Below are 24,233 nucleotides of genomic sequence, written 5' to 3' on the forward strand. Positions count from 1 at the left end.
TGTAGTGACCACCCGAATGAAAGTTCCATTTTCATCAGGGAATAGAGCAAGTAAAGAACTTAAATGTCCAAGAAGAGGAGTTTAGAACACAATTTAAGGAGCCCATGAAGCGTTCAAGCAAAGCTGTGGGTGTGGAGGATGTGTTTGGGATGATAATGAGCTTTATCCCATCCCTTTCACTGTGAAGGCCTTCCTTTGGAGACAGACAGCTCTTTTTGCCCCTGCTGGCAGCAAGTGCCTTCAATCCCTTCCTGGGTTTGAGCATCTGATAAACTGGTACAGGAAACTAACAGATGATCTCCCAACTCTCTCTTCCACGTGTCTTCTCCAAGAGTCCTAGAACTTCAAGGCTTCTCTGGCAGACCTGAGGACCATCTATCTAGGCCTGAAACTGTGCTTCTTCCAGGCACTACACCTCCCCGCCTTGCTAGCAAAGACAGTGCCAGCCAGTTTCTCCTGACTCCCTAGACAGAGTCAGATACAGATCTCTATGTCACATTTGCCAAGCAGTCAGTCCCTGAGCACCTCAGCCTTAGGTAGGTTTAACTATGATGCTTATTCCTAGTCTTCTTTGAAAACTGGCCACACCCAGTACCAGATGGACTTCACTGAATACCTCTGTCTCACATTCTGAGAGGGAAGCTAGTCATGGACACAGGTCTGGCATCCAACATCCCCAAAAGAAGAGTTCCTGGCTACCCATTTCAGTGCCCTTTGTCCTACCTACTTAAAAAGGAAGCCCAGACTTAGGATTCTGATTCTAGCCAGCTGCCTGCAAATCTTTACAAGCCATACTAAATCTATTTCAACTCACTAAGTTCACAGAGACAGGTAACAAATATATGGGAGATTTTGTGGGGAAGTCATAGCCATTGAAAAGCTGTTTCTAAGCTATCATTCTAACAGCCATGGTTCCCTGAAAGAGAAAGGTTCAAAGCTGCTTACATTTTCTCCTTTTTCTCCAAAGCAGTTTCTCATTTAGGACACTCAAACATCCTGCCCCTGGAGCTATCCATAGCCAGTAGACAAAGAGACCAAGGCCTCCTCTCTCCTTCCAGACACGGTTACAGGACCTTAGCTCCCTGCCATGACTCATCCTGCACCTAAGCAGTGGCACTGTGCTCCCTGCAGTCCCTCTTTCTTCCATCGCTCAGTCACTCATATGTCCAGCACAGTGACTGCAATAGTGTTCTTTATGTTGGCTAAGCAAATGGTCTATTGCCTCTCCTTACTTCTCCTGCTGTGTGTGGGAGATGTTCCCTCTGGATTCCTCCTCCTGTCTGTGTCCTTCCTTCATACCAGAGGACACCCCCCTCTGCCCTCTGTCCTCTCTCATCAGCAGCTGCCCTGCCAAGCCTCACTCAGCTAAGAAATGCAGGAGACACTGCTCTTAAAGCAGGTTAATTTCTGTAATCCCCACAGTATGAGATAGACACTACTCTTGCTTCTCATTTCAGAGATGAGGAACTGAGGCACAGAGAGACCCAACAGCCAATAAGGGTGGAGCCTGGATATTTGGAGCCAGACTTCTTTCTCTCTTCCCTCCCTGCCAAATGACCTTTCCCACCCTCCAGCACTTAAGCCCTCCCTCCCCTGAGTATTTAGAGTAGCAATAAGATGATTTATACTGACATCTGATATGGAGTAGAGTAACAGTGCAAAAGTTGGTATTTTGTAGATGATTGTGTTGTGGGCAAAGCTCTAGGGCTGTATCCACACAGCCTGGTTTCTGTGCTTGCTGTAACTCAGGCCAGTAACCGGCTTCTGATCCCTTCACGGGCCCTCCACCCCATCTCACTGGGTGGAGGTAATGGAGACCCTGACCTGGCCAGTGACCTGAGAGTATGGAGATGTGTCAAACCCATCAGGCAATCTCCCCGCTGCTCTGCATTCTCCCCGTCCGCAGTCCGCAGATCTCCATCTCGGGTGCCTGCTGCTCTCTGGCGGCGGGAGCCGGGAGCCCGGGGACCCTGAAATCGCACCTTCTAAACTCCGTGCACCCAAGGGCAGCCCAGAGAGTGACCTGAGGACCAGAGAGAGGGCAGGAGGAAAAGGGATGCAGCCGAAGGCAAAGGGGGAGGAGACCAGGAGAGGAGCAGCAGGGAGCTCGAAGGGCGAGGGCACGGCGAGGGCACAGGGAGATCCGTGAGCATCAGCAAGCAGGAGGCACAAGGTGGCCGAAGAGGGGTCGGTGCGCGCTCGGGTCCCCGCCGCACACCCGCTCGCCCTGGGTTCAGCTCTCCTTCTCCCCGGGATTGTGGCGCCCCCTCCCTGGGAGCCCGCCGCCCCCTCCTCCCTCCCCGCGCTGCCCCTCCTCCGTCCCGCCCCCCGCGCGGAGTTGGGAGCGCCGCAGTGGCCGCCGCCTGCACCGCCAGGTCCCGGAGCCGCCGCTTTGCCGGCTCGCCTGGCCACCCGCTCAGAAAGCGGCGTGCCATCGCCGGCCCCGGGTCTTCGCTTCCCCGCTCGCTGGGCGGCTGGCATTTTGGGGGAGCCCCGCGGCTTACCTCCCGAGCTTTGCAAGTCCGCTCTCTCCGCGTCACAGCAACTTGGGCAGGACCCCCGAGGGGACCCGGAGCCCGGCGGCTATGCCCGCTGGCCCGCTCCTGGCTAGCCGTCCATCCTGCATCCCAGCCCGACCCCCGACGGCTGCGACGTGTTGAGATGACTTTCCGCGACCTCCTGAGTGTCACTTTCGAGGGACCCCGCCCGGACAGCAGCGCCCCGGGCTCCAGCGCGGGCGGCAGCGGGGGCGGCGCGGGTGGCACGGTCGCCCCGGAGGGCCCGGCGGTGGGCGGCGTGCCGGGGACCACGGGAGGCGGCGGCGGCGTGGTGGGCTCGGGCAGCGGCGAGGACAACCAGAGCTCGGCTGCGGAGCCGGGGGGCGCCGCGGGCCCGGGGGGCGAGGTGAATGGCACGGCGGCCGTCGGGGGGCTGGTGGTGAGTGCGCAGGGCGTGGGTGTGGGCGTGTTTCTGGCCGCGTTCATCCTCACCGCGGTGGCGGGCAACCTGCTTGTCATCCTCTCGGTGGCCTGCAATCGCCACCTGCAGACGGTCACCAACTATTTCATCGTGAACCTGGCCGTGGCCGACCTGCTGCTGAGCGCCACCGTGCTGCCCTTCTCGGCCACTATGGAGGTGCTGGGCTTCTGGGCCTTTGGCAGGGCTTTCTGCGACGTGTGGGCCGCGGTGGACGTGCTGTGCTGCACGGCCTCCATCCTCAGCCTCTGCACCATCTCGGTGGACCGCTACGTGGGCGTGCGCCACTCGCTCAAGTACCCAGCCATCATGACGGAGCGCAAGGCGGCCGCCATCCTGGCGCTGCTCTGGGTGGTGGCCCTGGTGGTGTCGGTGGGGCCGCTGCTGGGCTGGAAGGAGCCAGTGCCCCCCGATGAGCGCTTCTGCGGCATCACGGAGGAGGCAGGCTACGCCGTCTTCTCCTCCGTGTGTTCCTTCTACTTGCCCATGGCCGTCATCGTGGTCATGTATTGCCGCGTGTACGTGGTGGCGCGCAGCACCACGCGCAGCCTCGAGGCGGGGGTCAAGCGCGAGCGGGGCAAGGCCTCCGAGGTGGTGCTTCGCATCCACTGTCGCGGCGCAGCCGCGGGCACCTCCGACGGGGCACCTGGGACCCGGAGCACCAAGGGCCACACCTTCCGAAGCTCGCTCTCCGTGCGCCTGCTCAAGTTCTCCCGAGAGAAGAAAGCAGCCAAGACGCTGGCCATCGTCGTGGGTGTCTTTGTGCTCTGCTGGTTCCCCTTCTTCTTCGTGCTGCCCCTGGGTGAGTGACCCCCCCCCCCCATCCAACCATCCCCAGGAAGGGAAGCTTATGGTTGTGTCTTTCTGGCAAACTTAGGTGGCTCTCCACCTGACCATGCAAGGTTAATGTAGCCATCTCACTTTGCAGAAGGACAATGAGAAGCCCTTGGGTACTTGCAAGTTTTGTTTGTTCCGGGGGTCCAACTTTTCTGTCTTTCCCTTTCTGTTTCTATTACAAACTCTGGTTTATGTCCCCACACCCTGACTATAAATTCCATGGAAATCTGGGCAAATATCTGCATAGAGTATGTGGTCAGCAGAGTATGTGACCCCCCTACTTATGCCACCCCCAGAAGCAGGTGCATAGAGTGGGTGGACCCATGCTTTATTCATTCGCTCGTGGGCAGCAAACCCTGGCCAGTCAATTTGTACCTCAGCTAGAATACAAAACCACTGCTTTTTCCAGTGTACAGCCAGCTGGCCTAGCTGGTTATCTCACTTCTGAAATCTCCTCTTGAAGGGACTGGAGGAAAGGTGGGGGTGAGAAAGAAAGGCAAGTTATCAAATGAGTAGTTGACATTGTTAATCATCTATACATCTACTGTATCCTCTAACTGTGCGTGGGAACGTTCCTATTTCTGGCACAAGTTGCCCTGCTGTCTTGGGAGGTGGGCAGCTGTGCTCAAGGGCTTCCTCCCACCCCTTGTGGCCTCTCTTGAAAGCTCTGGAGCAAGGCCTAGGGGTGTACCAGCATAGAGGGGCCGAAGGGAACAGTGTCTCTGGGGATATTTGTCCTGAGTCACTTTGCCCAGGGATGCAACTCCAATGACCAGAGTAAGGCCTCCCCTGCCTCCCCCCTCCCAACCCCACCCCCACCTGGTTTCTTGCACCTTGTGAGACTGAGTCAGGGGAGAGACAAGGGCCTCCCTCCTACTCCCTCTCCACACAGCAGCCACAGTGACCTTTATACATTATAAATTAGAGGTGTCAATCACCTACTGCCCTGAGCATGAAATCCAAATTCTGCCGTGGCCTAAAGACAGTGGCCTTCAAATCCATTATTATTCAAACCAAAATGGATTCGTTTGAGTATCTACACTGGAGCCAGGCATGAAGCATGGCAATCTCAGATATGACATCTCCCTCATGAAATGGCCCACGCTTTCACACTCTGTCCTGCCCCTGCTCACTGCATATCCCTCTGACCTTCTCTCAGTTCCTTGCCAAACCCAGGCCTGTCTCTGAGCCTTTGCACTTTATCTTCCTTAACTACGCTGCCTTCAATCCCTCTTGGTCAATTTTCTATCCTTTAGATCTCTGGTAAAATGTCTCTTCTTTTTGGAGCTATGAGTCTCCATCGCATCCTCCCTATTCTCTCCCTTGAAGCATAAAGCTTGTCTTCACCATATCATCCATCATAATTCCAACTGGGCATGCCACTTGCTTTGGTGTTTGGATCCCCCATCGACCCTGAAGCTCTGTGAAGGCAGGGCTTCCTCAACTGTGGTGTTACTGACCCCACAGCACTTAGCATAGTGCTGGCATATGAGATGCAATGGAATACTACAGTGAGGGTCCAGGCTCTGGTGCTAGCCAACCTGGGTTCAAATCCTAGTTCTGTTTCTTACTAGTTGTGTAACTTCTGGCAAGTACTTTCACCTCTTTATGCTTATGTTTCTGTGTCCATAAATAGGGGTGATGGTGAAGGTGGCAATGCTGTCACACAAGGCTCTTGTGAGATCCAGAGAGTTTCTGTGCATAGATATGAGTGCTATATACACTGTGCCCAAGCTCAGGCTCGGGAATGAATGAATCCCACTATTTGATAATCACCCAGCCAATCAATTATCCAGCCAACTGTGGGATGAGGCAAGTAATGTTCTAAAAACAACATACTTAGAGGAAGAGACAAAAAGTAGTGAGAGGGTAGGGAAGAAGTGGCATGTGTCCTTCCCCATCTTTAGATATCCACCCTTTCACCCAGGACTTAGCTCTCCCAGCTTGCTCCCACACCCTTCTCTGGACTTGCCCACCTGTGCCCTGATTGCAGAATCTCGTTGTCCCCCTGTGCCCTGTTGCATAGAAACTCCTGTAGGGATTTGGCTCAGTCTGTCTATAAAATGCCATCTCCCTTTTAACTTTTTTCTTTTAATGTCTTTTAAATTTTTACTTACAGAATAATGCAGAAATGAGGAAAAATAATATGACAAGCACTCATGAACTCATAATTGCTCTTACTGAACAGATGTGAATGTTCTGCCATCTTTGCCTTAGATCCCTTCCCCTTGTTCCTTTCAAGGAACTAGAGCACAGCTGCTGCTCAGTGCCCTCCTCCATCCTTCCTCTTTCTCCCCCTGCCTCCCCAGCAGTAAATCTGGCATTTCTCACCTCCCCGGATTTGTTTCCTCTCTCGCCACAAACATCTGTATTCATAACAAAGTATAGCATTGCTTCCTATAGGGCTTACTGCATTTGCCATACATATCGCTGTTCACTTTGCCTTTTCCGCCCAACATTATGTCCTTGAAATATATCCAGTGTTAGGCCATTTAGCCGTCATATGTCTTGAGAGTGTCTTTTGGTAGCTTGAATGTTTGTTTTCTTTTCTTTCCTGTTACAAGCAACAGTGCAAAAGGCTACTACTGTTTTGTGAGCTCCGGGTCATCATCTTCCAGAAAAACATTCCTAAATGTCCATGACCTTTGCCCTGTGCTGGCATGCCCTGCTGTTTCTCAATCCTAACATCTCTGTTGTTCCTTACACTTGCCATGGGGCCCTTAAAGACCTTGCACATTGTGCACCAGGCAAGAATTCCAGTGATGTAGGCATATGTAAAATTATCAAACCGGACATTCAAGATGAATGCCCCAGAGTTCAGGGATGTTGGTGGAGCAGAACTGAATGAACTTGGCAATAATGAACAAACAGGACAGAGGCCAAGCAAGGAAACAGAATATTCCAATCTCCCCCTGAGTCCCGGAGGGCAAATAGGAGAGGAGAAGCTGTTGTGAGAACAGGGGTGGCCTAGAAGGTGTGGAGGAAGGAAAGTGGCCAGGAAGTCCTCACAGCCCCACCCCCGTCCAAGCCTAGGAGCCAGGAAGATGCCTTTGAAGGAACCAGAAATATTCTGAACAGCGACCCTTTGTAGGGAATGTTGGCATATCTTGGCCCACTGGTGCCAGGTATGTGATGGGGGGTGGAGGCTGCTGCAAGAAGTTTGGATACAGATGTTAAGGCTGGGATAGCTTTGCTAGGTGCTGGTGGCTCACCCCTGTAATCCTATCTCAGGAAGATCGGACGACAGTCAGCCTGAGCAAGAAAGTCTGTGAGATTCTCATCTCCAATTAAGCACCAGAAAACCAGAAGTGGAGCTGGAGCTCCAAGTGGTAGAGCACTAGCCTTGGGACAGCACTCAGGCCCTGAGTTCAAGCCCAACCACTGACAAAAACAAAAGAATGGGAGAGCTTTATGGGAGCATTGGGTGTAGTCTCCCAGAAAGAGAGTGGAGGGAAAAGAGAAGAGAGAGCTAGGGTGGACCCTTACAAGCACTTGCCTGGAAAGAATCAGAGGAGGAAGCAGAGAAGGAGGCAGTGAGGGAGGAGGTTATCACTTGCAAACGGTGGCCCCTCTCTCCTCCCAGGTGCAGGTGACCACATCAGACATAGCAAATACCAGAGACGGAGGGGCTGGGAAGGGGCAGGGTGTGGCTCATGACACTACAAAGCATTGAATGAAGGCACCCAGCAAGAACCAGCACCTGAGGGACTGCCAAGCTGACCACCCTGCCCTCATTCTCACCTCCACACGCAAAGCCAAGTAGAAGCAATAGTATTGCACAGACTGTGGCTGATGAGCAGGCTTAGGAGCCCAGAGTAGCAAGAGTCCTAGAGCAAGAAAGGCCTTATGTCTCAGAGATATATTGGCATAGTGGACCATGGACTGTACCTGTAAAACCCTGAAAGGCTGGCCAGGTGAGAGACTCTGGAATTGCTGCATTTAGGAGGCTGAGGCAAGAGGATTGTGAATTAAAGTCAGCCTGGAATACATAATTTTAAAAAAAAAACCTGAAATGCTATGGAGCAACACTACCAATGGATGCTCTGAAATTGAGAGAGTCCTTGGGGATACAGGCATCAAGTACCTGAAAGCCTAGAAGGGGGCCCAAGGGGCTGAGATCATCCCCTACATTTCTGGATGCCCCATTTTCCCCAGAAGGAACAGCTAGAGGGCATGTGTTCCCAGAGTCAGGCAGAGGGTCCTGCAATGGAAACCTTAGATGTCACATGTGTGACACAATGATTCCAGGCAGCAAATGATGAGGGATGCTGATGCCAGAGCTGCTTGTAGACACCCGAAACAGCCCTTGCCCTGGTGAGAGACTTCCCCCACCTCTGCAGCTCAGTCTTCCCTACTAATACCCAGCTGAGCATCCACTCCATGCACAGTGACCAGGACAGTCCCACTTTGAGCCTGGTGACCCATGTGACTATGAGTAAGTGCTCCCCTTTTATTGGCAAAGGCATTCCAGAAGAGTGTACAGACACCAATCTGTGGGGCCTGTGGAGGAGGGGTTCTTGGCAGGCCTACTTAGGACAGACACGTGCCCTTGGCTTCAGCAAGCTGGCAGGGGGCTGGGTGCCATGGAAAATCACAGGAAGCTGTAAAAAAAAAAAAATAAAAAAAAAACGATCCCCACTTACAGGAAGCCTGAAGCCTGAAGCCTGGTATCTGCAACAACCCAGACCTGCAGTGTGCATGGGAGAGAGAGACAGCAGTCAGAGCCGCTTCTGGGACACTCCAGAAGCTACCCCCTCCACAGGATAGGAGGGCACAGCCAGTGTGGGGCTGCAGCACTGGGAGGGACAGACAGGCTTCTTCCCCTAGGACACTTGGTGCCTGAGTCCCCTCACTTCCAGAGACCTGGGCCAGCTGCCTGGTACAGACAACCAGGTCACTTTCCCTGCATGCTAGAGAGAAACAGAAGGGATGGGGAACCCCTGCTCCTGCTGAGCACCCATCTGCCACAAGGCTTCCTTCACCCTGCAGGACCCTCCAGAGGCCACATTTCACCTTGATGTCCTCGTAGCAGAGACATCTTGCTACATTTGGCTCTTAAACTGCCTGGCAAGTGCCCAGTCAAGCCTAGAGGTGACCTCTGACAACACACACACACACACACACACACACACACACACCACCACCACCACCACCACCACCACCACCACCACCGGCCCTACCCCTGGCCATGTCTGATAACCAGGGCAACCACTGACATATTCCCCAGGCTCCTCTTTCACTGGGAAGATCACCAAGCATCCTGGCCTCTGCAACCTTGTTTTATTTTTTGGTACTGGGAATGAAATGCTGGGCCTTATTGGGCTAGACCAGTGCTCTACCACCAACGTACAACCACAGCCCCCATCACTGATCTTTGAATGCCATTACCCATGGTACCCCCAAAGACTCAGAACCAGAGGCCCTGCTTAATGCCCCTCAAGGAGTTCAAGCTGTCCAGAAGATATGAGAAGTCTCTGGACAATACATTCAATGTGCTGTGACTGACACCGCTATGAATGAACAATACTTGACCCCGTCCTTCTCTCCTCTCTCTCTCTCTTCTTTCCTTCCTTCCTTCCTTCCTTCCTTCCTTCCTTCCTTCCTTCCTTCCTTCTTTCTTTCTTTCTTTCTTTCTTTCTTTCTTTCTTTCTTTCTTTCTTTCTTTCTTTCTTTCTTTCTTTCTTTCTCTCTGCCTCTGTGATACAGCACACTACCCAGACAGTTCAATGTCCACATGCTCCCCCAACAATGTATATACATCTCCCTCACATGCACTGCACTTGTCAGTATTTAATATACATCACAAACTGTAAAAGCAAAGAGAAGTTACTATGTAAACACAGAAGAGTAGCCGTGTTGTTAGGGTCCCCTGCTTTGGGACAGCTATAATGTTGTGCCATGCCACCTATAGAAAGATGAGTCAAAAGTCATTCACAGAAGGATAAACAAAAACAAACTGTATGTTCATAGGCTGGACTACTGCACAGCAAGGAAAAATAACATGCCACCAACTCACACCATGTACATGAATTTCTCAGATATTCTACTGGGAAGAATAAGCCAGATTGGAATTTTTAAATGTATGTGCCATATGGTTCTTTGTACACAAAGTTCCAAAATAGACAAAAACAGAACAAAGACAATAAAAATAAGGATAGCAAGTGTCTGTGGGGGAAGGGTGCACCAGCTGGAAGTGGGTGCTAGAATCTTCTGCGGAGCTGGGGGTGTTCTATATCTTGCTCTGGGCAGAGATCACATTGATGTGTGCAAATGTAAAGTCCTCAGGCTATACACTTAAGATGTACACACTTCTAAATATGACTGGATTTGCTTTACTAAGAGCAACAGAGGAGGCAAGAGGGAGGCTAGGAGCCAGGCTAAGAACCTGGTTTCTAGAATGGAAAGCATACGTTGGTGATGAAGTCAGAAAGGTAACTGAGGCAGGGGTGTTTTAGTTGGCCACTTGCCAGAGGGACTGAACTACACAGAGTTATCAGCTCCTGCTAGAGTCTGCAGAGGCAGGGGAAGATGTGGGCATGCTCTCTGGCAGTTCCCAGGAATGGCATAATTGTCCTCTAGCTCAAACGCCTGCAGAACACTTGGCGTTAAGTCCCTTGTCCATGCCTGCATAGCACACAATGTTGTACAACGTATCTCTAGAACTTAATTATATGACTGAGCTGCAGGGCAGCTTTCACCACTCCCGTTGAGGAATTAAGCAGCCACCATTCTATTCTGCCTCCACAATCTTGTCCATCTTGGGTACTTTGCATAAGTGGAGTCATGCAGTATTTGGGTGGTGACTGGATGATTTTGCTCATGTAACATCCTTCTGTTATCCCTACTATCGATGGGTTGGAGGGTGACCCTCCATTTATGTGACCCCAGAACAATCATTTAAGCATAACATCTAACATTTATCAAATGACTGTTATGAATAAGCATGAGTCATGGTTCTTTGGTGGGGGTGGTCAACTTTTTATAAAGCATTTCAAACACATGTATAAATAGAGAGAATAGTATAATGAGCTCCCATGGACCTATGGCCCATCTTCAATGAAAGGCTCACATTCATTCATCCCAGTCTTCACACACGTTCCCACCACTGGTGATTACTTGAGGAAAGTTTCTGACACTCTATAACTTTATCAGCAAAAATTTTAGTGTGTATTTCTAAAAGATGAGGATGCTTTAAAAGCTACAATCCACTATAACACATTAAAATAATTGAATATCATCACATACTGAATTAGTATTGAAAGGTAGCCAACTGCTTTATAAACTTTTACTTAGCCTGACTCAGGATTCAAAAGCAGGTGCAACCATTGCATGCCGTCTATTTACCTCCTAGAGTTTCTTTAATCGATAAACCCTCCTTAAAAAAAAAAGATTACTTATCTCCAGGAGTATACCTCAATCTGGAGTTTTCATCCCCACAGTGCCATTTAATATGGCCTTCTGTTATAGCCTGTACTTCCTCTAACTTTGATAAGACTCAAGACTGGTTGTTTGAATAAGCATTTTCTATTGTGAAGTGAGTTCCTACCCTTTCACCTGCTTACTCTAGGACTTTAGGGGAGGGGGTCAGTAGTGAGTAGTGGGGCTTGAACCCAGGGCTTGAGCACTGTTCCTGAGCCACTTTAGGTTTGCTGATGGCTAATTGCAGATACAAATCTCATGGACTTTCCTTCCCAGGCTGGCTTTGAACTATGATCCTCGGATCTCAGCCTCCTGAGTAGCTAGGATTACAGGCATGAGTCACCTGCGCATGGCTTTAGGAACTTACTGACCATATAATTGGAGCTTGGAGTAATGATTTTTCTAATTCTGCCACTCTTCTTCTTCTATTATTCATTAGAATTCTAAAATGAACTCAACCCTATTGGGTTGAATCATGTCTACTGGAAAGACAGGAGCGATTGCTCTGTGTTCTTCCTTATTTACCAGAAGAGAAGTCACTTCTCCAGCATCCTTTCTGAGGGTGACCAATGGAGTTGGTTTAGTACCATGATACTATCATGAGTTTTAGATGGTTTTAGGTTCGTTTTTGCTATTCTACAACCTTAGTGACATCACCATTTTTGGCTTGCCACTGGGCAGTCTTTCAAGTTGGCTCCAAGACCTCTGGCATGATCCAGAGAATCTCGAGCATTTCCTTGTTTTCTGGTCTGATGGGACATTTCAGGCTCCACCTGTAGCTTTTTTTCTGCCCTGGAATTAACCATTTCATTAAAATGTTCTGGTCTAAAATGCTCTGGAAAATGACAGGTGAAAAAACATACTCTGAGCTCTCAGTTGTTGGTTGATATTGAATTGGTCACTAGGAAATGGATTTCTTTTTTGTAAAGGAAAAAATACACTCATGATGGGAATGGACTTTTGTCTTTGGTCACAGATTCCTCCTTCCCCTGTCATCTGCCAACCCCTACAGAGATGTTTGTCCCAGGCAGTGAATCTTTGAGCACTCTGCCTCACTCGTAAAGACCTGAGTATTTGTAGTCACATGATTTATCCTCCATTTTCATCCCTGGTCTGATCATCAGTGAAGCTGACCCATGAAGATATCTTGGCCTCCAGACTGTATGGCTCTTCCCCCTCCTCCTCCTTCTCCTCCTCCCAGGGCCATGCCAGAACTCACATACCCACCTTGATTTCCCTTCCCTCCAGACCTCCATACATCTCTGCACCTGAGCCCATCTTCTGCCATCCTTCAGCTCCCATTGCACCTGCTCATTGATCCCAGCCTCAACCAAGCCTTCACCTTGCTGTGCCTGATCACCTACCAGCTAGTCCTTTGCCCCATTAGTTCAACCTCTCTTCAGCCTGGCCATCTTTAACGCTCTCTGCTTGCTTCTGTGAGCCCTAAACTCTGAATTGAGCCATTCCTCCATAAGGGATCCCAGTGGTATGCTGTGCTTATCAGTCAGCTCCAGGATGGTTTTCAGCTACTGCCCACTTCCATGGTGGAAACACTCCTACCATGTTCAACTTCAAGCTGTCAGGAAAGCATAGACCAGCTTGAAAACTGAATGATCAACTTCCATGAGCCAATGTACACCTGAGCATTTGTACACCTGTATAATGTACAGCTGAGCATTTACTAAAGAAGAAACACACTTTCTAAGTCAGGCCTCTGCATAGGGGCAGCCCTCAGGGTCTCTCCCAGAAGTCCTGATTATTCCCTATCAGCTCTGACTTTCTCAAAGCTCTTTCCTTCTAAGGGGTTCTCCCTGCCCACTGTCTACCTCTCCTTGGCCCCTATGCACAGCATATAGACATGTTTAGAATTTCTGTTGTTTTTACTCTTTTTTTCCTTCTTGGGTAGAATATATTTAAAGATTCTCCCCTCAACCCAATGCTCTCTTTGCCCTCACCACCTCCTTACCCTCTCACTCTGATCCTTCTCCCCTTCTACCTACAGTAGACCCTCGGTACCCATGCATATATGATTCTCTACTCCTTAAGCCTGTCACTCACCCTGTCTTCCCCACATAGGCAGATGACATCTTTGTTCATCCTCTGGACTCCAGGCCAGGAGCCTGAGCATCAGCCTTGTTCCTGCTTCCTCACTCAAACCAGTCACTCTCACCTTCTGACTGTTTCATCTTACCATTCCCACTGTCCCATCTTAATGACTAATCAGTGAGCACATACTATGTGCCCAGCACTGTTCATTCATCTAACAGAAATTTATCCTCCTAAAAGTCCTATGAGGTAGCTGCAATCAAATCCACTACACAAATGACAAAACTGATATAGGGAAGTGGACTAACGCAATTCCTCCTCCCTTCTCCCCCTTCCCACCCTCCCCCTTCCCTGCTCCCCCAGCTCCCAAGTGTCAGAAATTGGAACTCAAACACTTTGGTCCCAGCGTCCTAGTGACTTCTTGCCTGAGTCAGGACTGGATTGAGGCCAAGGTTAAGGGTCAATCAGCATCCATGTTTTTAGTTTTAAATCTCATACTAGGAGTCAGTCCCTGCACACATTCCTCGGGCTCAAGGTCTGGCTTTCTCCTGCCCTTATCTTACCCTATTTCTGAGCACTGGCACAGAAGAACATGACTACTTCCTGCATGGCCTGATCCTCTTACAGACCCCAGTAAACCCCCAGAGTCCTTCAGGCTGTGTCTCAAAAGTCCCATCTCCAGCCTACACGAGTGCTGCTCTACTGTTTGTCCTATGGGGGAGAGGAATATTTGCTTTTCCTCTTGGTGGAAAGGAGAGACACAGGAGAACAGGGACCTGGCAGTGTCCAGGAAACTCAGTGCTGGCTCGCACACAATGGCCTTTGCCTGAGGCCTTCTCTCTCTGACAGAAGTGCTGCTCTGTTCACACCCAGGAGCCCTGTGTCAATGTGACTTAAGGCTGAGAGGTTCCTTCATGGATCAGGGTCCTGCTTGGCTGAACTGGAGGGACATTATGCAGAACTGCAGTTCTGGCCACTCTGTTCTAAGACCACAGATTAGGATTAGGAAAGAACAATGAAGATAGGACAACAAAGAGGATACAGGAATTAAAGAGCCAGGGGAGGAAAGCCGGAGGTGTGGCTCCAGCATCTGCATATTCACAGTAAGCACAAAGCTCTTACCCCAAACCCCAAACAAGTTGAGAGGAAAGGGTAGGATCTAGTACCTGCCCTTTAGGAGTTGAGCCTCTGGCCTCTCTCCCCAACATGCCCACAGGCAGCCTCTGAGTTCCCGGGGTTGCTCCTCCCTACACACTCCTGCAGCTGCATGAGGGTATCCAAGGCCAGGCCATGAGTCTCTGTCAACCCCAAGGAACTTAAGGATCCTGAGGGCACAGCTCCTGAACGATTCTTGATCCATCTCAAGCAAGAGGACACTGTCCAGCATCCCTTGCCATGGAAAACTAGCAGTGCAAGGAATCCAAGAGATTAGGCTTTCTCCCTCTGGCTCCACAGCCCCTTCCAGGTCCTCTCCAGATGTGTGAGGTCTGAAAAGTGTCCTTAATGCTTACTGCTCTCCCCTCCCCTCTTTCTTCATAGCCATCTTGACTTCGTGGCTGTCCCTCCAATTTGTCAGGTACCTTGCTGCCTCAGGACCCTTGCTGATGCCTATGCTTCTGTCTGGAATGAATGTTTTTTTTCTTCCATGGATCCATGGCTAACTCCTTACAGGGTCCTCAGGTCTCAGCTCAAGTGTCTCTAGTGTCACAGTAGGGTTGCCAGGGGGCTGACAGCCAGCCTCCCTTAGGAAGGGGCTTCACACCCCAGGGTCAGAGCCCCTGAGTAAACAGCTAGAGAACTAGGGGGTCAGGAGGGAGTCTGCAAATGGAATTTTTTTCTCTCCTAACCCCATTGGTGGGAATATCCCTGGGTATTGGAAGATTGAAGTCTTCTTAGCTCTTCTTTATCTTTCCGCCAGACAGGATGGCAAACTGGGGATAGAAGTCATTCGTGAGGGGCAGAGGAGGGCGGCTGGGGTGAGCCTGTTTATTTCATGGTTGCCTACAAGTTATGTGCAAGGATGGCTGTGAATTCTGATGGTCTGCCAAGAACAAGTTCCCTTTTGGTGATGCCAAAAGAGGTCGTTAATCACAGTTTGCTTCAGAACTATCCCGCCTTCACAGGGCCAGTTAGGGTAGGGCATGGAGACTCTGTGGCCTCTGCCCTCTTTATGGTGCAGCAAGTGAAATCAATCACCCAGGAGAAGGAGAAAGGGCAGGGCAAGGCTGGAAGAGTTGGAGCCCCTAAGTATGTTCAGGGAGAGGTGGAATGGCTTCCCCCTTGGGATCTGACCGGATACACATCCAGAGAGATGCAGATGCTATCACAAAATGATAGTATCCTGCAAAGAAGAGGTTGATTTGGCTCTAGTCTGGTGGCTAGAAACTCCAAACAGTGTGATGTCCAGGTTTGGCAAGGTCCCCTGGCAACATCACAACACAAGGCAATGGTTTGTGTCAAAGGACCAAGTGTGTGGGGTGGCCTCAATTGGTAACAGCTGACTTCTCAGCGGTACAATTTCAGAAACACAAACCTGAACCACTCTCACCAGTCACCATTAATCTATCCATGAACGTAAAAGTGGTGACCCAATTATCTCTCACTGAACCACGCCTCCTAAAGATTCCATAACCTAGCTGGGCACCAATGGCTCATGCCTCTAATCCTAGCTACTCAGAAGACTGAGATCTGAGAATCACAGTTCAAAGACAGCCCTGGGTAAGAAAGTCCATGAAATCCTTATCTCCAATTAACCAGCAAAAAGCCAGAAGTAGAGCTATGGCTCAAGTATTAGAGTACCAGCCTTAAGTGAGAAAGTATTCAGACCCTGAGTTCAAGCCCCAGGACTGGCACCAAAAGAAAAAGGGAGAATAATTCATGACCTCAACACTACTACACTGAGAATCAAGTTTCTAGCACATGGATCTCTGGGGGGACAAATTATCCAAATCATGGCACCTGTGATAGAGCTGGCAGCTGTAACTCAGATCAACTCACAGAGGAAAAGCTGATAAGTTTGTTCATTAATGTCCCTAGGGCAGGACAGCTTTACAAGGGTACTGCTGTGAGCCAAATGCCTGTGCTTCGCAGTATTGGGACAGCTCCTCATTCATATCTGATACTCGTGGCCTGCAGTGGGGAGCCCTTACAAGGGCTCTGGACCACTGAGTGTACTGAGAGGAGGCTGCGGGGAGTGAGGCAGGGTGTACCAGGAGGTGGAGGTGGAGGCTAGGCAGAGGCAGTGTGAGCCTCTGACATGCCATCTGCAGGGAGAACCCAGGAAAAGTCGCTAGGGAGCTGCTGCATGCGGCATCTGGAGCCCAAGGCTCAGACATCTGTGTTTTCTGCACACAGTGGGCAGAAAGCAGAGAAGACACAATATGGCAGAGGCTGTCAGTGCCCACTCACGTCCTCTGACCTACAGAGCACGTGGGCCCACTTCTACCTAAGTGCCTGCCTGTGTCACTTTGCCCAGGGGCTTGCTCTTTGTTGTCTTCTCCTATAGCAAGCAGGAAATGAGAGAGAAATAAATGAACCCCCAGAGGGAGTCGAAGCCCAATGACTGATGGAAAAAGGTGTGTAAAAACCCCAGCTCCCTCCCCCCCATTGCTGAGGTAACTTTGAAGTTCTTATTCTGCACAGTCACTCAGAGCCCCCCTCCCCCAGTTAAATCCCTTTTGTCCACATTGATAATTAACTTGGTAGTAAATCTCTTACTGTCTCTTCCCCTTTGTCTTTTCCCACCCACTCTAGATGGATCCCCAAGTTAATAACTTGCACTTGAGTCCTTGTCCCAGAGCCCTCTGGGAAAGCCCAAAGTAAGATAAATGCATCACAGGATACAGCAGGGAAATTTTGGAGGCTGGAAAGCTGCGTTTGAATTCCATGTAAGGATTTCCCAGTTCATAGCAGACTTCTCATGGGGCAGTTGAGCAAAAATTAGAATATTGGGTCCTGTAAACACAACAGGACCCAGGCTGTACTACAAAATGCCGTGTTGCCCACCGGTCTGAAGCAAAATCCTGCTGGCAACAGTGCCCTTTGGCCAGCTTTGCACTCAACCACTGGAAAGCATAGTCCACTGATGCGTCATCCTGTGCTAAATATAAAAGTAGCGTAGCCTGAGTCAGAAAGTTATTTTCAGCACTCCCCCTGACTGAGCAGCCATTGAGGGATGCTAGTTTGAGGGCTGCCTTCCTGGATGCTGGGGTCCATGGTGATGACCCCCACATTCCCAGGAACTGCCCAACCTCTGTTTCAGGGAAAATCAGCCTCTGTCTGCTTCTTCAGTCACACACACACATACCCCCAAACCTACCACATCTCAGCTACTGTTTCTGACTACTCTCTAAACTAGGAAGAAACAAAAAAAGTTCCCTCCCAGGGCTGTGGGAAAAGGAAGAGGTGAATAGACACCAAGTTCTGGGTTGTTTCTTATCCATATTTAGTGTCTATATGTGGAATTGTAAAGGCTTCTTAAATGTTAAGCAAGTTCTCCATCCAGCAAGAAACAACACCCCTAGCCCAGCCCTAATATTGATGACAGCCTGCTAAGAGTTGAGCCTAGACATTTATACCTCTTTACAAAATTCCATCCAGAAAAGAATTATTGTCTCTAATCCACAGAAAAGGAAAGTAAGACTTTAGGTACCCAAATCGTTTGCTATAGAGGGCTGTGGGGTCAAGACTCCAAAATCTCAGGTTGTATGGTATCTGTCATGTGACCCTCTTCTCCCTAGTCAGGTCTCAGCATGAGGAACTGATTCTACATGGTGGAGGTGGCTTCATGCAAGAACCTGCAGGCCAAAGAATGGGGTATGGTGCCTCTGTCTGCTCAGTGGATATCCCTATTCATATCCCAGGGGGAACAAGAGATAGAGAGAAGGTTCCATCATTTATGAACAATGACCAGCCATGGCTTTCTTGGTCTCAGAGATAGCTGCAGCCTGTGTCCAGGCTGGAGCTCCTGGACACACACACACACACACCTACTGCTGCCAAAAACAAGGCAGATGAGACAGAAAGACTGTGCCTCTCAACTTGGTTCAGGTGGTAGAGTGCCAGCCTTCAGCGGCAAAGCTAAGCTAGAGCTCAAGGCCCTAAATTCAAGCTCAGTATCAGCACCAAAAAAAAATAAAAAGAAAGAAAGAAAACTTGGTATTCTTTTCAGAGACAAGCTTCCTTCTGGTCCAGGATGAGGATGCAGAGGAGAGGGTTAGGAGAAGAAGGGTCTTCCTGGCACAGCTCTCAAGTCCTTTGTCACCATCCCCACCATCCTACCTAGTACTCTGCCACAGAGCCATCCCAGAAGTGCTCCCTGACCACTTGCACTGGTGTGTGTCCCTCTGTCCTGTAGCCTGTAGCCTGACAGCCACATGCACTGTGTTTGTCTAGACTTCCTCTAGGCTCTGTCCCTCACCTGATTTAAAAAAAAAAAACCATTCTAACTGCCTACAAAAAAGGCTGAGCTTCCCAGCACTTAAGGGCCTCTATCATCTGTCCCATATGTAGTTTTCTGAGTTTATCCTATAGAATATGTCCCTCCCACCTATAATGCCCTTCTCCCACCCCACCCTATCCTTCAAGTCCTCAGAGATACCTGGAAGCTGTTGCAGCCCCTCTCCTATGTGCACGACCGTGGCCTACCTGCATTTCAGTAATTTCACATTGCTACCCAGATAGCAAGTGCCATGTTTTGTGGCTCCACAGGAAAGAGAGCCCAGCATGGTGGCTGGCATAGGACAAGCCTTGGCCAACTCTGTGTATGTGTGTGTATGTGTGTTGTGTGTGAGATGTGGTGTGGCCAGTCCTGTTACTTGAACTCAGGTCTTTTAGCTTTCTTGCTCAAGGCTGGTGCTCCACCATGAGGAACAGCTCCATATCCAGCTTTTTGGACAGTTATATGGACATGAAAGTCTCACAGATTTTCCTGCCCAAGATGACTACAAAGTACAAGCCTCAGTTCTCATCCTCCTGAGTATCTAGGACTGCACTGGTACCTGACTCTTGATCAATTCTTAATTCTAGGGTTCCTACCCCCATTTTTGTGCTAGGAATGGCTTAGGCATTTGATGATGTCTATGCAGCCAAAGCGATGCTTTTGAAAGCATAAAACCAACACACACACACACACACACACACACACACACACACACACACACACACACACACAGATTGCAAACTAAAAAGTTGTCAAAATATTTTTGCATGAAATTTGTGACTAAGTAAGAAATGTGTTTTCACATCAAAGCATTAAAAGCTCTCATGGCGCATCCTATTGACTATGGGTTCCAACTATGGGGGACAAACATAAAGAATATTTCATAGCAGTCCATGGCAACCAAACGTGATGAGCAGGAGCAGCACCAGCTTTGGTCTACACAAACCGCAATTCCACGTGGTTTTGTGGAATCCTCTGCTTTGTTGCTTATGCTCTGTGGAGTGAATGTTCAATTTCAGGTAGAGATGTGTGAACATTTGTCCAAGTTTGCAGAGCTCCTGATTTATATCAGGGATCCCTTGTGGGGAGATCCGTTGAGAATTCCTAACCTATGACTCAGCCAGAGCTAGGGGGGAGCGGGGAAGTCCCCCTACTTTCTGCCTCTCCTCTCCCCCAGCAGCTAACCAACTTGGGTCTCTTCTGTTCCTACAGGCTCCTTGTTCCCACAGCTGAAGCCATCTGAGGGCGTCTTCAAAGTTATCTTCTGGCTGGGCTACTTCAACAGCTGTGTAAACCCGCTCATCTACCCCTGCTCCAGCCGCGAGTTCAAGCGCGCCTTCCTCCGCCTCCTGCGTTGCCAGTGTCGCCGGCGTCGCCGCCGCCGGCCCCTCTGGCGGGTCTATGGCCATCACTGGCGAGCCTCGACCAGCGGCCCCCACCCCGATTGCATCCCCAGCCCGGGCGCCGCGCCCCCCGGGGCCTCTCTGGCCCTTACCGCTCCCCCGGCTCCCGGCTCCCCAGGGGCGCACGAGGTTCCAGCTCCCGTGTCCGGCCGTCGAAAAGCTCCCTGCGCCTTCCGCGAGTGGAGGCTGCTCGGGCCTCTGCGGAGACCCACCACCCAGCTGCGCGCCAAGGTCTCCAGCCTGTCCCACAAGATCCGCGCCGGGGGCGCGCAGCGCGCAGAGCCCACGGGCGCCCTGCGCTCCGAGGTGGAGACTGTGTCCCTTAGCGTTCCCCAAGATCTGGCCGAGGGCGCCACCTGCCCGGTCTACGACTTGGCGGATTACAGCAACCTCCGGGAGACCGATATTTAAGGATTCCCGAGCTGGACTGAGGACTATGCGGGGGATGGGTGGGATGGGAGGGCATGGTGGGGGGAACGGTGTGGATCGGGGACTGGGAAACGGATCAAGGTGGCCGCTCAGTGGCATCGTTGAGCACAGGGTGAGGGTGAGGGTGGGAGTTGGACTTGGGGTCCCAACCCTAGAAGGGTAGAGGGGCTAGTGGCGCTCCCTGCTGGACACAGGTGCCCGAGCTCGTTTCCTAGGCGGGAGATGCATGACAGTGGGGCCATTTGCACCCAATCCTTCTTTGAGAAACCACCATCTGTCTGTCTCTGAAGTCCAAAGGATGCGGCAGAAACCGCGCCTGGCTGTCGCCCACGAGGGAAAAGGCCAGTGAGGATCAGGGCTCCTCAATTAACACAATTCATCCTCCTCACTGCCAGCTCCAGGGACCCCAGGGACCTGCCACCTCCTCCCACAAGCTTGGGTGGCAGATTGGATGTCCATTATACAAACCTGTCATGTTTTACCCTGAGCCCATGGCCCCTATCCACACTTCTATTCCGGTTGGACCCACCTCATCCTCTGGCCCGGTCCCTCCTCCTCCCTTTCCCTCGAGGGCCTTACTGTTTACACTCTGTACATAGCTCATTGTGCCTGTGCCCATCACTTCTTGCTGGGAATACAAGCTGCCAACTGGGGAGAGCTTTATTTGTCATTTTGAAATGTATTTATTGGTAAGAGTACTTATATTTTGTCCAAACTGTGCCAACTGTCCCTCATTAGCTTATAATACATAAAGATCTTTTTTTTTTCTAAAATTCTTATATATCCTTAAACCCACCACAGGGTACATTCAACTTTCAAGCTTTAAGAGTCTCGTGAATGGATGACTTACTGTTTGGGGTGTCTTTCAGCATGTACAAAGGGCTTGGGAGTTTTGACAGCTTTGTAATGCATATCTTGGGAAACATGCAGTACTCCTAAGCACAGATTCTCCCCCCCCCCAACCCCTTTATTGGCCTCCCCAGAAGCATCTATAATGCTCTGGTAGCCTCAGTGAGGAAAGTAGCCTCCAGTTAAGTGGGTGAAATATTCCATGAAAAGATAAGCCCAAGTAGGCAGAATATTGAGATAATCCTAGGAGTCATGTTCCATAGCTTTGAGTAAGATCTCCTGTTTCCATGAGTTGTTGGTAGTTTAATACCAACCACACATATCCAGACAGCATGGGAAGGATGGCTGTGGTCAGTGGGTCCTTGGAAAAAGAGCTTCTAGAAAAACACTCTGAGGTGTCTGGATTATTCTGAAACTAGAGAGCCAGTTGCTGGAAACAACAAGAACCAGTATTATAAGCCAAATGCTTTCACCCAGTACCAGAGAGGTAAACTGAAAAGTCACAATTACAAGGTTTAAAAAGGCAGCTAAACTGGCACAGGTGGCTCATGCTTGTAATCCTAGCTAGTTAGGAGGCTGAGATCTAAGATCTAAGGTTCGAAGCCAGCCCAGGCAGGAAAGTCCATGATACTCTTTATCTTCAGTTAACCAGCAAAAATCTAGAAGTGGAGTTGTGGCTTCAGTGATAGATTGTCAGCCTTAAGCACAAAAATCTAAGCAAGAATGTTAGACCCTAAGTTCAAGTCCTAATACTGGTGTGTGTGTGTGTGTGTGTGTGTGTGTGTGTGTGTGTGTGCATGCCCACACACACATTGCAAGGCAGCAATATCAGGGCATGGGGGTAGGTATTTATTCCACAGGGTGAATCTATAAAATAAATTTTTATAGCATTCCCCCACCCTCCAGGCAAAGAACAGTTTATAGGAAGTGCTAGAAGCTTAGCTGCATACTCCAGAAAGAGCCTCAGTTTATACCTATTGGCCATTCTAAGGCTGGGGCATGCTGTCTTCACAGAGGTAGAAAGGATCCATCTGTCAAATCATTGAACACTATTCTCTTCAACAGAGGTAAGTCAGACCTGTTTCATTAGCAGGCTTGGGTTTGGAGAACATCTTTGAACAAGATGAATGTTGGCTTTCCCATGCCAGAGTATTTGAGTCCAAAGGAAGTTCATTGTGAGACCAAGAGAGGAAGATGGGGGTGAGGCTTCATCAAGAGGACTTGGGGGTCCTTCGTGCCCAGTAGAAGTGAAAGCAGGAGGTGCTCACAGCTTTGCACCAGGAATTCATCATGATCATCAGTGAAACATCACAGGTTCAAGTCATAGTCCTGTCTCTGGGGCACAGACTCTCTCTATACACAGCTGCCCCTTCCTGTACCCTCATACCAAGTACTGAGCCTACAGGAGGTATGGGGCTTACAGAGCCTCAAAAAGCCATACTATAGCAGGGGGACCCAGAGACCTTGTTCTCCTAACTAATAAAGCACAGCTGCTAACCTTGCTTTGGGGCTAATAAGGGAGGTGGTGGGGAGGGGACAGGGAAGGGCTCATCCATGGCAAGGATGAATGCAGAGAACAGCAACAGCACTTCCAGAGGAAAGAAGTTATCTGTGAGTTTGGGAAACACTTGGAAAAGGCAAATTCACTGTGCCATTTCCTGGGTCCTCAGCCCCACCCACCATTCTGACGAGAGTGTCCTCAGGGTGCCTCTAAAACATGGGGCCATGATGTTCAGGGAGCAGAAATTCCCTTACGTGATCTTCAAGAGATGGATGAGGTCTGGAAGCATCTGTGAGTGGGGAAGGAATGGTCTTGTGAAATGTGACAGGGACAGAACAAGCTTCCAAGGACCCTGGCAGTTATCCAAGTCCTCCTCCCTATCCTTAGAAAGCCTCAATCCTGCTTCCCACTGCAGGACCTCAGCTGCAGGCAGCCCGCCCCTCTCTCTTGCCACCCACCTTGCCTTTGCTTCCCACACTCTTCCCAACCAGGACTGCCTTTGCAAGTCACCAGGGACCCTCATTTCCCCGTGCTTCTCCTGGCTGCGGCCATCCAGTCCCAGCAGCCACCTCTGCTTTCTGAGCTGTTCCTTTGCTGTCTCTGAGCCACCCTTCAAGGTCTCTTCTCTGCTAAACTCTCTCCTGTCTCCTCCTCCCTTCTCCCATTCTAAAACTGCCCTCCCTGCCTTTCCATGTTCCCCAGGGCTTTGTGCCTCCTCTGCTCAATTCTCCACATAATCTAATCCACTCCACATCATCTCAATGACCACGTATCTACAAATGATTCTCAAGTGTCTGTCTCTAGCTTATGTGACCTCAGATACACCAACTACAAGCCCCCAGAGCCGGCCCTGCCCTCTCCATTTCCCAACTTCCAGAGTCTTCTCATCTTCCCCAAACCTCCTTCACAAGATCTGGTAGCTGTGCAGCTGTCCTGGCTGCTCACCTCCAGCCATCCTTGCTAGAGGGCACTGGCAGTATCACAGAGCAGATTTAGTGTGTCCCACACAGAACACCTGGGCCCTGCACTTCTTTGAGGGCCCCAGCATTGGTGTCCTCTCATCCAAGTGGAACCACACTCCCCCTTCCTGCCTGTCCCTGCCACCAGCGGCCAACATTCCGTTCCTGGTGCTGCCAGGACCTGGGGAAAGTTTTGGGACCTCCATCGCCCTCCCCTCTGTCAGAGCTCTGACTCTTTGGAGCCTTCCTGACCCGATCCTATTCTCATCCTGTTATACCCCTAGGGACTCCATGGTCACCATCCACTTGGAAAGAATTTCCTCTTTTTTTTCCCCCCCTTGCTTCTTGTGGCTTTAGGGAAACACAACAAAACC

General features: G+C 50.2%; 1 protein-coding gene across 1 annotated transcript; it reads left to right on the forward strand.

Moving 5' to 3' along the window:
• Positions 1-2,537: 2,537 nt before the first annotated feature.
• Positions 2,538-20,538, forward strand: Adra1d (adrenoceptor alpha 1D). Its single transcript, XM_048348853.1, has 2 exons — positions 2,538-3,778; positions 19,931-20,538. Exons 1-2 carry the CDS (start codon positions 2,662-2,664, stop codon positions 20,530-20,532), a joined length of 1,719 nt encoding a protein of 572 aa, XP_048204810.1. The 5' UTR covers positions 2,538-2,661; the 3' UTR covers positions 20,533-20,538.
• The last annotated feature ends 3,695 nt before the right edge of the window (positions 20,539-24,233 follow it).

Source organism: Perognathus longimembris, chromosome 6 (assembly GCF_023159225.1).
Source record: "Perognathus longimembris pacificus isolate PPM17 chromosome 6, ASM2315922v1, whole genome shotgun sequence".
Taxonomy (NCBI): domain Eukaryota; kingdom Metazoa; phylum Chordata; class Mammalia; order Rodentia; family Heteromyidae; genus Perognathus; species Perognathus longimembris.

What these genes read in the sequence shown, in the direction of transcription:
- Adra1d (XM_048348853.1), top strand. Translation starts at nt 2,662, where the DNA reads ATGACTTTCCGCGACCTCCTGAGTGTCACTTTCGAGGGACCCCGCCCG. An exon ending in CTTCTTCGTGCTGCCCCTGG is followed by an intron (nt 3,779 to 19,930) that starts GTGAGTGACCCC and finishes CTGTTCCTACAG; the next exon opens with GCTCCTTGTTCCCACAGCTG.